Source organism: Neodiprion pinetum, chromosome 4, assembly GCF_021155775.2.
Source record: "Neodiprion pinetum isolate iyNeoPine1 chromosome 4, iyNeoPine1.2, whole genome shotgun sequence".
Taxonomy (NCBI): domain Eukaryota; kingdom Metazoa; phylum Arthropoda; class Insecta; order Hymenoptera; family Diprionidae; genus Neodiprion; species Neodiprion pinetum.
In genome coordinates, this window is record NC_060235.2 from 36513732 (window position 1) to 36526553 (window position 12822).

At 39.1% G+C, this 12822-nt stretch overlaps 1 protein-coding gene across 14 annotated transcripts in view; it reads left to right on the plus strand.

Moving 5' to 3' along the window:
- The window catches only part of Wdr62 (WD repeat domain 62), an 85150-nt gene that overhangs the window by 52597 nt on the left and 19731 nt on the right, over positions 1-12822 (plus strand). For 6 of the 14 annotated variants that reach the window (XM_046623826.2, XM_046623827.2, XM_046623831.2 and 3 more), the window contains one exon: positions 6695-6786. The exons of 2 other annotated variants lie outside the window; for them this stretch is intronic. In XM_046623826.2, the coding sequence (XP_046479782.1) occupies positions 6695-6786 (92 nt within the window). Of the gene's footprint in view, positions 1-6038; positions 6183-6289; positions 6486-6694; positions 6787-12822 lie in introns of those variants that run through there. 6 more of the 14 variants (XM_046623820.1, XM_046623821.1, XM_046623822.1 and 3 more) reach the window with 3 other exon arrangements.

Below are 12822 nucleotides of genomic sequence, written 5' to 3' on the forward strand. Positions count from 1 at the left end.
GCGTTTATACTGTACAAATAGATGGGCATTACATACGAAACAAATACAGTGTGTAGAAAGTTGTAAAGTTATAAGAACACCATGAAATACATTTTTCTGCCGATATTAATTCGTTTTTTTTTTTCTTCCTTTTTTCTGACCAAGTAAAACGAATTGAACAATAGCTCAGTTTTTTTTCTTTTTTTTTTTTTATTTAACCTCAAATATGAGTTGTTTTATTTTTACAATTCTAAATCGATTCCTCAACCCTTTCCAATTAAGCGAAAAATCCGAAATAATTTTTCCCAAATTTCTGAAAATCGTTTATAATTCAAGCTTCTGTATCGAACGCGTTACTATTTCGAATCTGCAGGCTGCAGGTGTATTATGCGATTATAGAAAAGGAAATGATCGTTGATCGGTCCTTCGTCTGGCGGAACCGACGGAGAAACCGCGTACGGTACGCAACACGCGATGAAATAAAATACGTATCAGCTTTTCGGTACCATAACTGGCGCTGTGCATGCACCTTCGGCAGTAAAACCCATGCGTGTATGAATTTAATGTATGTATGTATGTATGTACGAAGAGTTGAACTTACTTTTGCACGCACGTTACGAGTGAGTATACTCGTAGGTATAACGCAACGCGCGTGTTCAAGCAATCGGGATAATTCACATCTCCAACTATCGCGTTCCCTGTAACAACGTAGAGAGGTATCCATTTCCGCGGCCGTTCAACCCTCCGATTTTTAAGGGAATATATTCTAGGTTTATTGTTGGTATGTGGCCGAAGCAAGCCGAGCAGTTTTCATCATCTTGCGGCAAGGTAGCAAAAAATTTAAAAAATGGACCGTTATTACTCTGCTACTCGTTATTCGATAATATATCCCGCAGGATGGGTGTATAGAATTCTATTTATAATCGCCGTTTATGTCTGTATCTGTAACTATACTATACGATTGATATGCGAAATTGGTAGTATAGTTTTTTAGCCTACAACTCTGGCGGGAATACAAGTTGTTATAAATAATCAACATCGCGTGAAGGGTAAAACTTGTATACAATCATTTGCTTTTTATTTTCATAACCCTTGTTCGTTTATTACGGAGAAATATCACTGTACCAATATCGTGATTATTTCACTTTAGCGAAGAAATATATTGTACCTATATATTATTATCTTTAATAAACTCTGTCTGTAGGTTACGAAACTAAGTAACTCGCAGAAAATAATCGTTGCTAACTAAATTGACTATCGTGTAAAAATATCCTCGAAGCGTGTAACATACGTACCATTATACATACATCGCACATAAGTATATTATATAACCAGTTGATAATCGTCATTTTTATCCATATATGTACATAGATAACGAACCGTAGCTGTTGAATTATAAAATTAATTAATCTATCTTGCAGACCGAACTAATTTTATTAATGTACGTTACGTGCAGTATGTTACATACATAAGCGTTACAGGTTACATATGTATTATAGATTCTCAATTAATGCGGATACCTTACGTACCCCAGCGGTTGACGGTAATTACGCGGAAATTTAATGAAACTACGACGACGCTGCAGCAGCAGCAGCCGCAAACCTAGACGACTAAATATCTGTGACGGTATTTGATGCCTCTCCTTAATTTGCACGGCTAATTCGCCGAGATAATTATACCGGCACACCACCCTATGCACGTATCTGTAACGTGGATGCTGAGTCTGAAGCAGAATTAATTATTACTATTATTATTTTTTCCCTAAGTACCAGCGAAACAGGCTGGAATTAGTCGCGACAATTATCTCGCACTGCGCAGCAACTAATTTCATTTTCCATTTTTTTTCTTCGCACGAAGGTGAAGTATCAGGTACATTATTAGTCTGCAGGGACTTACGACGGACCATAGAGAAAAACGTACCTTTTTTTTTTATAAATCGTTTGCAAATTTCAGCTATGCTTCGTAAATTAAATTAAAGTAACGTTGGGGAATGGTGTTCTTCGATTGCTAGTTAGTTTTATGAAACGAATCGATACTATGTGTTTTTAAGATCCAAATTCATATATTCATGGTGCACAGCTTTTGGAGCTTTTGGTCGTAAAAGCTGCCCAACGTTACCTAATTTTCGTCGTGGGAAAACGTCAGGGATATCTGAATTCTTTTATGGGAAAAGTTGGGGAATTTTGTTTGAACAAAATTGTCGTCAACACTCCCGATTGCGCAGTTTTACTTCCTGCATCGCGAATCCTTATACCTACTAATATTGCAATTTGCGCGCGTCTCCGAATCGGGTCACTTGAAATTAGAACGTATTCGTTAGTGCTTCGTCTATGAAGCATAATTATTGTCCGTTTCTTTGGCGAAAACGACGAGAGAAAGAGAGAGAGCTTTATTTATATAGCTTTTGCCGAGTAGCGGTGCAGCCATAATAATCGCCTTTCCCGAACGATGCCGCTAATTAAAGAGCGGGTCGCATATACGCACGCGATGATTATCAGTGATTATTCAAAATAGGCTAACAAAGTGAAATTAATTTATTACCAAGATGCTGTATCAACTGTATACTGCATCAACTTATACAATCGTTGCAAAACGCCGCTGCACTTGGCTAAACACGTCGAATGTCACGGGGTAGTTTTTGTACAAGTTGAGAATCTCCATTCCGCGTGAATAAATTAATCTTTGCCGGGTAGGGTTAAAAAACTTGAATTACCGATTGATAGAAGGATCGGAATATTGAATCTTCATTAACGCGAAAGTCTTATTCGTAGAATTTAAAAATGTGGAATATCCAGGTATGGAACATCGAAAACATTGAAAGTCGAAATTTAGAAAGGTCAAAACACAGAACGGGCAAGATCGAGAATCTCTGTACGATTTTATATTATCGAGAAGAATTCTGACGATTTAAAGTTTGGAATTCTATGTTGCGACCTTTCTATTATTCTACTACCCTCATACTTTGACTTTCAAAATTTCGAAATGCTATAAATTGAGTTTCTGCTTCTTTAAAAATTCAAGTCCCTTGGTTTTTTTTTTAATCTTCGGCGAAATTTATTGTCGCCGGTGATGTAACGACAATCGTGCTGCAAAGACCGCAAGTAATAATAAATTTGCGAGAAAGCTGCCTGTCGTTTTGTGACCCTAGGTTATCGGGTGGCAGGTAGGCGCAATTCGCACAAATTTCACTCCGTGCAAGCTGCTTGTTTTGCATCCTATCCTAGCTAAGTATGTATTTCTATTTAGCCTTCGGGCGGGAAACGTCTTCGCATGAATTACAATCGCTTTTGCACGTATATTCCGTCGATAAAACATATCTGACGCGTGCAATTATTTATGTGCATGACGGATTTTGACGATAAACACAAAGCGAAACTTTCTCATTACTTAACGTTGTATTTTTTGTGATCGATAGATTCGTGCTTTTTTGTTAAAGTTTTTTTTTATTCTTCTTCCTCTTTGTTGGATAACTACACTGTTGTACGATGTATCTTGTACATCGTAATCAATATTCGTGAAGCTGCTGGAAATCTTTTTTGTGATTTTTATTACATCAGCAATATTCTCGCCAGCGAGAATTAAGAAAGAAAAATTGCGCGTAATTTTATTGGTAAAAATGTACCATGAAAATGTTCAAATCACTCGCAACTTCTGGTTATCAAATGTGTTCAGTGATCTGAATTTTTTTTTTTCTGAAATCGACTATTTCTCGTGTAACGACATTCGATCAATTTCCGTTACCAAAATCCAAGCCTACGCGATTTTTCGACCCATCAATCAAATATGTTTCTAAATTTTCTCCTCGTTAACCGAAAATCATTCATCGGACTTCCGTCGTTAAATCCGTTACAATTTACTATCTTTCTTTCTTTTTTTTTCCTCTCTATTTCTAGTATAATCCGCTGTAATAATCCGCCCACGTATTTCTATCGGTAGCAGCTGCAGGATGATCGTAAAAACCATGCACACTTCCTGTCGCGTATGTATAATCGGCGGCTGTGCACTTCACGAGTCTCTAATTGTCGCTGCGTGTATTAAGAAGGAACAAAAATAATCGATTCTCGATTAAATCTATTATTTTTCCCGATTCATCGAATATAATTGATTATTTTTCCTCGCAATCGGTTGTTATATTTTACTCCCATGAACGGTGCAATGCAATATCAATTTATGTGATCGAAGTATGAATTATTATCATTTTTTTTACTTACAAAGTATCTATTCGATATAATTAGCGAAAGATGAATGAATATGTTCAACTGAATTTGAAAAACATTTTCGAATGAAACTCTAAACTATCAAAAAACTTTTCCGCCGTTAAGATTACGTACTAAAGTTTAGGAAATTTTTGTTTCACACCCTTTCCCTTTCGTTGACACCCTTTCTTTCTAGGGCCAGCAAGTTTTTCCTACGTATTTATACCTACGCCTGTAATATTTCTCAGATCTATGTGAAGCTGTAAGTAAGTCTGTCGAACAGAAAAGATGTGTCGTGATCTGGAATTCATATTATATTGTTATTTTATACTTATGTACTTGCAATTCCACTACATTTAATGTGGTTGACGTTGGCAACGTTACCGTAACGGTGCATGTTCGGTATAAATCGTTACAACGCACTATTGGAATTGTATGAAATTTGATAAATGTTGACAGTGAGCCAAAGATACTCATATTTTAGAAAAATCAACTCTTTGAAAGTCATTTTCAAAATTGCAAAATAACAAATTTCTTCCTCACGTTTCGTGAAGTTAACGTTACTTCACTTCAACCTCGTGAATTTTGACGGTCATAAATTGTGAGAGATCGTTTTTACGACGCACCTCGCTTTTTCAATCATACGGGGAACAATGGGGGAGGATACCTACTTCTGCATATGACGTCAGGATGGTAATATTCATTTCAATTGTTACACGCGTGTGTAGCGTAATAACGTTGGTATATTTATAAGCTTCGCTAGGTCTGTTACGGCACAGGAAATGCGTGAATAATTGCTGCACGTCGATCGCGTCCGAGGTAGGAAATCGTTTCATTATGTTTTGTGATCCATCAAGTTATCGATCGCGATTATTCTAAAAAAAAAAAAAAAAACGTTTTCAATTATTTCGTTCACGCACATATTCGGGGCGCATTTTGGAAGAGAAGGTAAAAAACATTTAATCGATCAGTTGAATTTAAGATTTGGCGAAGAACAATTTTATATCTCAAATTCGTACCCCGAAAGGAGTATATAAATTTTGATTGATTTATTTATACCTGTATGCTCGGCGATTTCACGTACACCGAAAATACAATCACAATCTTAATCATACCGCGTGTTGACTTCCTGTTATTTTTATAATCGCCGTGTGTGGGATTTAAACATATTACGACGCAGAATGATTCCTGTCGTAGGTATATCAAAATTTTGTGATATGTATGTATATATATATAAAACACGATGTATTTTTTGTGTACACTAACTTGTACAAACAGCATAGTGACCTGCCGAACGATGTTATAAATCAAATTAAATTTCAATACGAAGTAATAATACCGGCAGATCGTGTCACAAATTTATTATACGTTAAAGAGCGGCCGAACTGATTTCCAGACGTCCAGTGGTAAATAAATCCATTAACGAGACTCTAATCTCTTGAATCGTTACACTGCACAGTCGGCCACTTTGTGCGTCGTTGCGCGTTAGAAATACGCAATATCGTCGAACGGTTACGTTTTAATCCCAATTTACAACCCATACCATTTCACACGTAGATACGCGCAATATGTGAAGCAGCGTAATACCGTGCACTTCGAATTGTATCAGTTACACACGTTAAGAACAATCGAGAAAATTTATTGTCGAGACCGGCGGGGTGGGGGTTTTGATTCATGGAAGGCGTAGGAGGCGGTGCCCCGTATATATTATACCGATTATACGTATAAATTAGAACCTACGTTGTTCTCTTTTTGAGCTGCTGCACGCATGAGTACGATTTACGAGTAAAAGACAATGTCACGTCGAGAGGAGAGGAGAGAAAGAGAAAGTGAGAGAAGAGGAAAGGTGAACAGCGTTTTATAAACGAAACGCATGAGTTTGGAAACATGCACGAAACGTACGGTGTAGTACCTGTGTGTCTCTATGATACTATGGTTAACTACTTCGTGGATTAGTGAATGCGGTAACTGGACAACGAGAGAGAGAGAGAGGAACAGAAACGTCAGGTAGTGAAAGAGAAACAGTTCCAGTCCGTCGTGGACTTTTATGGTGACGCTGTCTGCGCACCAAGTTGTAGGTACCACGTATGTTGCTCTTGCTGTTGCTGTTCCAGTTGCTGTTGCTGCTGCTTAGTTTCTATGCAAATTCCACTAGTCACTGGGTTGCATGCCGCCAAATCGCATAAGGAGAGAGTTGCGTGTATGTCATTCTTTCTACTCCTCTCTTCTCCGATCACAATATCTCGGTTTTCCACAGCGCAGCTGCAGCTGCAGAAACTCCTGAGAACAACGGTGAAGAATAAATGGCGGGTAAAAATTTTATTTTACCCAACAACTGCCAAGATAACTGGGGTGGTTGTCGAAGAGATCGACTTATTCTCGATGCTTTTTCTATCTGACTTTACGTCTTGCGAAGTGGGAATATCACAATTAAACGAGAGATTCCTCGTTGTGTAGTATCGACATGTGTATGAGGTTCGAAAACAAGTGGATCAAGTATTTCCATTTGTCTGTTTCAGATAAAGTTAGAACGTGTCTTGGGTGTGACTGTGTCGAGCAACGCAGCGTTGGACTGCGACCAGACGAATGGACTGGTTGCCTATCCGGCTGGGTGAGTTTTTGGATATAATGATTAGGTGTAAAATTGAATGGTGAACTCGAATCACAGCCGAAGTGGTCAATGATTTAATTTTATAATGACGCGTCCAGATTGGATCAATTATTCGAGTTTCTTCGCTTCCTCAAAAGCATCTCAGGCTTGGATTCTTCTCACCTGCGAAGCTGTTCGGATCAATAATTAGGCGGGCCCCACCAGAGTCCCAATTTTCATCGTATATATAGGTATATACGTATGTATAATATACCCACGCGATCAAAAGAATAGCGAAAGTACCACAGTATGCAAGGTGGCGGAGAGAAAGAGAGAGGGCATTGTTGTTCAACGCTGTGAATAATCATAATAAACGAAATGAAACTCACGCATGTCCCGGCCTCTTCCTTAATTTAACCTTAGAACGCGGAGTGTAAGCCCACGCTGGCGAGATGAAGGCCTCCGAAAGAGGTACACTGAAGCTGTTTTACAAAGTCAGCGCGATAAAATTAAACGCGCAAAAGTTTTGTCTTCTTTCCTTGCTTCTGTTTTTTTTTTTTTTGTCTTTTTTTCGGTTTAAACACACTCAGAAAATTCAGTCGGCAACGACTCTGCAGTAAACGGAGTCCACTTTAATGGGTTTAAACTGACTTTGATAACTATTTACGGGTTGAAGAAAACTTGGGAAAAAAACAAATTTGAAATAAAATAACAATGTAACGAGTACTTGACCGACAAAAATGGGTCAGTGAGCGGAGAACCAACCAAAGGCTGAGCCGAGAGAAAGACAGGAGAGAGATTTTATCTCATGGCTGGCTCTAAAAAATTGGTCCATAAATATAATTGGACGATCCGCAACGATGCTACGGTGTTATCTCGGTGTCATCTTCATCGCGAGTAGCCTTCGCGTTTGAATCTTATTTTTTTTGAACCTTGTGAATTCCGGCTGCTGTTACTTCATTACTTTGTGTCCAGTGTTTTATGCTCGGTCAGCTAGAATTGAAGTTACTATGCGTGAACTACTCCGTGCTGCCGCTGCTCCTTCAGATGTCTATATTAATGAAAGTAGGATATCGCGTGTTATTCTCTCTTGCCCACGTGCCAGCAACGCTACGCTATTCTTGCTGAATACCCGTGCAACTTATTGTTAGGTTACACGACGTGGTCTCGGTGTTCTTCGGACGTAATTCAACGAGTCTTATGTCATTGGCCTTCTTTTCGCTTGTATAAGTACTCTGAGCGTATTCTATTATCCACATTGACGCGTCGATAGGAAGAATCATTCGCGGTGTAATATGAGGAAAAAAAATTTATCACCTTTTTAATTATCGAATATTAATTAACAAAATCGTGGCAATATTTTTCGTCGCCAAACATATTCATCTCAACAATATATGGAAATACGTATTCCGAATGAAAATCTTTTCTTTTTTCTTATGTCTTTGTTTTTGTTTTAATAATAATTTATAAGATCGTGATATGCGTAATGCGGGTGAGTTTAGAAAAAACAGACTCGAGTGTAGACCGGATAATGAAGTCGTTGTTGAAAAATTGTCCATCACCGCACGCTTAACATCGCTTATTCGATTTTCTCCAGCTCTTCGAGGCCGAGAGTGAGTACCGATTTCGTAATAATTATCCTCCATTCGAAAACAGACACCCACAGATAAGTATGTCGGTTCTCCGGGGGAAAAACCTGCCCCTCCTATGTTAGCTAAGAACAAATTATTGTCTTAAGACTAGAGCAGGTGTGCGCACTTATGAACGATTTACATGTACATATATATTGTGTAGGTATACATAAAAATGTAATAACTAGTTATTCCGACACGGTGCGAAGGTGGTCGCGGCGAAATATGTAATAATTGATATGCAAAGCAATCTTCACGCCAGTCAGTCTTCGTGTTTCTGTTTGCTGGAATAGTAATTTGCGATTATACACGTGGTCTTCTTACGCCAAGCAAGAATGGAAATATTGCAGTATAAAACGCAGGTGCAGCAAACAATCGTCGTTGATGAATTTTTTCGTACCTCGCATAATTCTTTTTTTTTTTTTTTTATACGTATACCATTTAGCGTAAAAGTAAGAGTTTCGTTCTCAATGCCAGTGTAAAAGTGGAATATTTTTTACAATTAACAATTGTAGCACAGTCAGCAATTAATCGTTGCAAGTGAACCACTCTCTGCCCATTCGTCTGTGATGCGATGAGTTATATCGGGGCAAAATATCGATCGAGAAAGTCACGCTTTCCTCGGATTATTGAAGCGTAGAAAAAACTTTACTTAGGTACTCGGAGTTTTCAATTAAATTATAGTCATTAAGGAGACACTGAATTTTGTTTTTCTCTTCGGAAATGTCACCACCGTCTAGCGGATGATATTCTATTGCCTAATAGATCTGCGTCCAGTGCTGGAAGTGTAGTACTGAATTCCGATTCTTAAGAAAAAATTGCTTTTTCCCTGCATTTGTCAATGTCGAATCATTTTCTTTCCCATACTCGATCGTGGAAAGCGTGCATATACGGCTTACAGAGCGGATTGGTATTCGAAGAAAGTTATTCAACTGCTGGCGATACGGAGGTTTGATATTGAATTAACGAGGTATTGTTTGGCCGGAGGTTGCCGGGAACTTTCTTCATCCCATTATATCCGGTCTCTAAAGTACTTATCACAATACGGCTGCGTATGAATATCGTTACGCATTCGGCATCGAGTCTATATCAATATCCTCATCCGTATCGATTCACAAGGCTTTCCGAAGGTCGTTTCCATGGAGGATCTATCGAACGTAATATAGATGCTGTATCACGCATTGTCAGTCCCTGCTCGCCTGTATAATCTCACAATGAAAGTTCACGGCTCGAATGGTGAAAAGTAGATACATATATATATATATATATATGTATAGGTAGGTACCTGCGTACCTTACATACATGCAATCTTCATTCTTGGCATGAGTGCCTATCGATATACGTGATACTACGCTTTTATCCCGCGGGATATGAAAAAAAAAGCACAAAGACCTTGCCTGCGGTATAACTTGTGTACAAACGCATAACTTCCAATGCCGTGCGTGGGTAGTCGTCAAGTAGGTATGTGCCAGTGCTATTAGCAGTCTGTACCGCATAGTCTTCCATTGTAACATATGTATATTATACCCACGCGAATATTTCTCCCACTTGCGTACGTCGTGCGAAGAGCAAATTTGCCACAATTTTCTTACCACACGAAAGTTTGACAAGATCTTCGCCTGTAAGTTTGTTGTTTAGGATTTCGGAAACTATGTGAAATGCTATCAGTTGACTTGGATTGACAACAATTTCTCCAGTCGAAGAATGCCAGTATCTGGTTCGAAAGGAAAGAAGAAAAAAAACTTGTACGGAACATCTGATCGTCGACAAGTTGGAAAACTGGACTTTGAAAGTACACGTGTATAGAATGTCCCCCATAAAGCATCTATGATTTTGCGTTATGTGTTGTCATTCTGTATAAAAAAAGGTTCAAATCACGGACTACTGCCAAGTACATGTCTGTTAATTCACAATGAAAGCATGGTTGCAACTTGACCCTTAGCTTCCACATCTCTCTAGAATTACACTGCTGCCACACTGGGGTCCGACTGACCCTAAACTTATCCAACTACAAATGATGTTTTGGTATGAATAAAAAACAAATTAACTCATCCATTGATGAAACTACAGGAATAAAAATGAAATTAGTACGTGAAACTTGGCGGGCCTCTTTCAAGGCACGATGCATACATAAAACAATAGTGATAAAATTTGATTTATTCGTCAAGGTATTTTTCTTGGTCACCAGGTGACCTTGGTCAACTGGCGATTTCCAATATTAGGAAATATGTAATTTGAATTCCACCGATCATCAAGTGGTTACTTAACGTTTGAAATGTTCGGTATATTGCTGATTTTCAAGTTATTTTCAATATTAAAGTACAGCTCGAATTCCAGTGTTTTTCACTGATTTTTAACTAATTCCTCGAAGAGTAAATGGCTCCCCGATGCTAGTGATTGATTCTGCGTTTGGTCGTTCATATTTGAAAAACTAGCCGTCCATGTCTAAAATACAAAATGAACGTTTCAAAGTTGAGGATAGACAGAAAAATAAATTACGTAAAACAGAGTAATATAGATTTTGTTACATGCGTATACTCAAAGTTATGACTCGAAGAAGACAAAAAACCATGAACGGTTTTGTGTAGCACAAAAGTTTTCAACCCATACGATAATAAATGAATGAACATAAATTGTAGGAATAACAGGGCTAGATGTGGCACTTGCTTCCCAATCGGTGAGTCAAGTCGATGTGCATGTGTATCTGAAGGCTGATGGAAATATTACATACGATTGTACGATCTCTCGTCTATATTAGATACTGTCTTTTTTTTTCAATGAACTTGGCTCGATCGGCGACCGCCGATCTTGATCCGTAAGAGGAAAAAGTTTTATCCAGGATTTATTGCATCTGTATAAAAAAAAAAAACTACTACTGCATTCGTTCGGAAAGAGTAAATCAAACACTCAGTACACGATCGTACACCACTCCTGGCACCTTTACCCGTAACTACCTTATACCGCAACTACGTAAAAGTGCACGCGAATACATACTTTCTAACGGCCGATTTCATTCAAAGACGTGAGAAATTTCCGTACCATGGATGCAAATTACAGCCATCAACGATGCAGCGTGCCACATTAACCCGGGGTTTACCGGGTCGTCGGTTTTTCTGCCGCCGTTCAACGTTCAATCGATCTCTGCATTTGACCAAATTCCGATCCGGGGCATACGAAATTTTCTCATCGCGACACGGACTTGGGGGGAAGAAAAGGTGCACGAGAAAGAAGGAAAGGCTTGGAACGTGTCGTCCCGCACTATAAGAAGCAATAAAGACTTCCTTGGATACACCGATAACTTCGCTTCCTTCAGGGTACTTACTTGTGTATTGACAATGAATTGGCAATTATCATTCGCGGTTGACCCAGTAACCTTTCGCCGCTGGCTCTATGCTTTTCCCTAGTAGGTACCAAACACGATGCGAACAGTGTACGTGTTGTTAAAGACACCAACACAGACTACGCCTTCCTAGATATGTAGACGTTCAGGTCCTGGGTACCGGAACGTCCTATATAGATACGCGGCCGTGCACGTTGCCTCTCTCTCTCTTTCTCTATGCTCGATTTTCTCTCCTTGTCTCTGGGTTATATTTACGAGCTTTGTAGGTTGGATGATAGCTAGCTACACTCACATACACACGAGTTACTCCCGTAGAAGATGAAAATCCACGTCGAGATGTACGTACACATACCTGTAATATCCAGCAATTCTGAACACGAAAGCTTCTCGAGCCTCAGCTTGTGCATGCGCTGGTTTTAGTGCACCACCAGGTCGGTAGGGCTGCACAAGCTCTCTTCGAAAATCTGTTTTTTTATTTTATTTTTTTTTTCTACCTCTGCCGTATTCTCTCTCTTTTCTTTTTCCTCTTCTTCACCTTCGCAAATGCCGGCGCAAAGTCTCGCCACCGCTGCTGTGGAGGATGTGAAGAGGCACTCGAATACCGTGGAAAGAGGCCTTAGGCCACTCTCACATCGAAAGTATCATGCAATACCTACATTCCCAGATCCATTGAGATGAGCCCTGCAGGTATTTTGCGGACTATGCTACGATGTCGATCCTTTATAGGCGGTCGGTGTGAAAATAACCTGATACTACTATAGGCGACCACTGACTTACTTGATACCTTATTTCTCTTCTTTCACTCTTGCTCCGGTCTCGTGTGAGAATTCGCAAAGTCTTAAGTCAGCATCTTTGGCGGTACGACGTGTAGCTGAACTCCTTTTCAGATACTTCGACTGACAATGAACCGAGTTTGTGCCGGAAGCGATGGTCCCAGTCTCTCGACCTTTCAACGACTTATTCTTTCGCCCAGTTATTCTGTTAGATTTTACGTTTATAGACAGAAATTACCTTCACGGTAAGGTATTTAGCAATATTTTCAATCATTTGACAGTTTCCGATCGTTTGTTCTTTCTTACTTTCTTT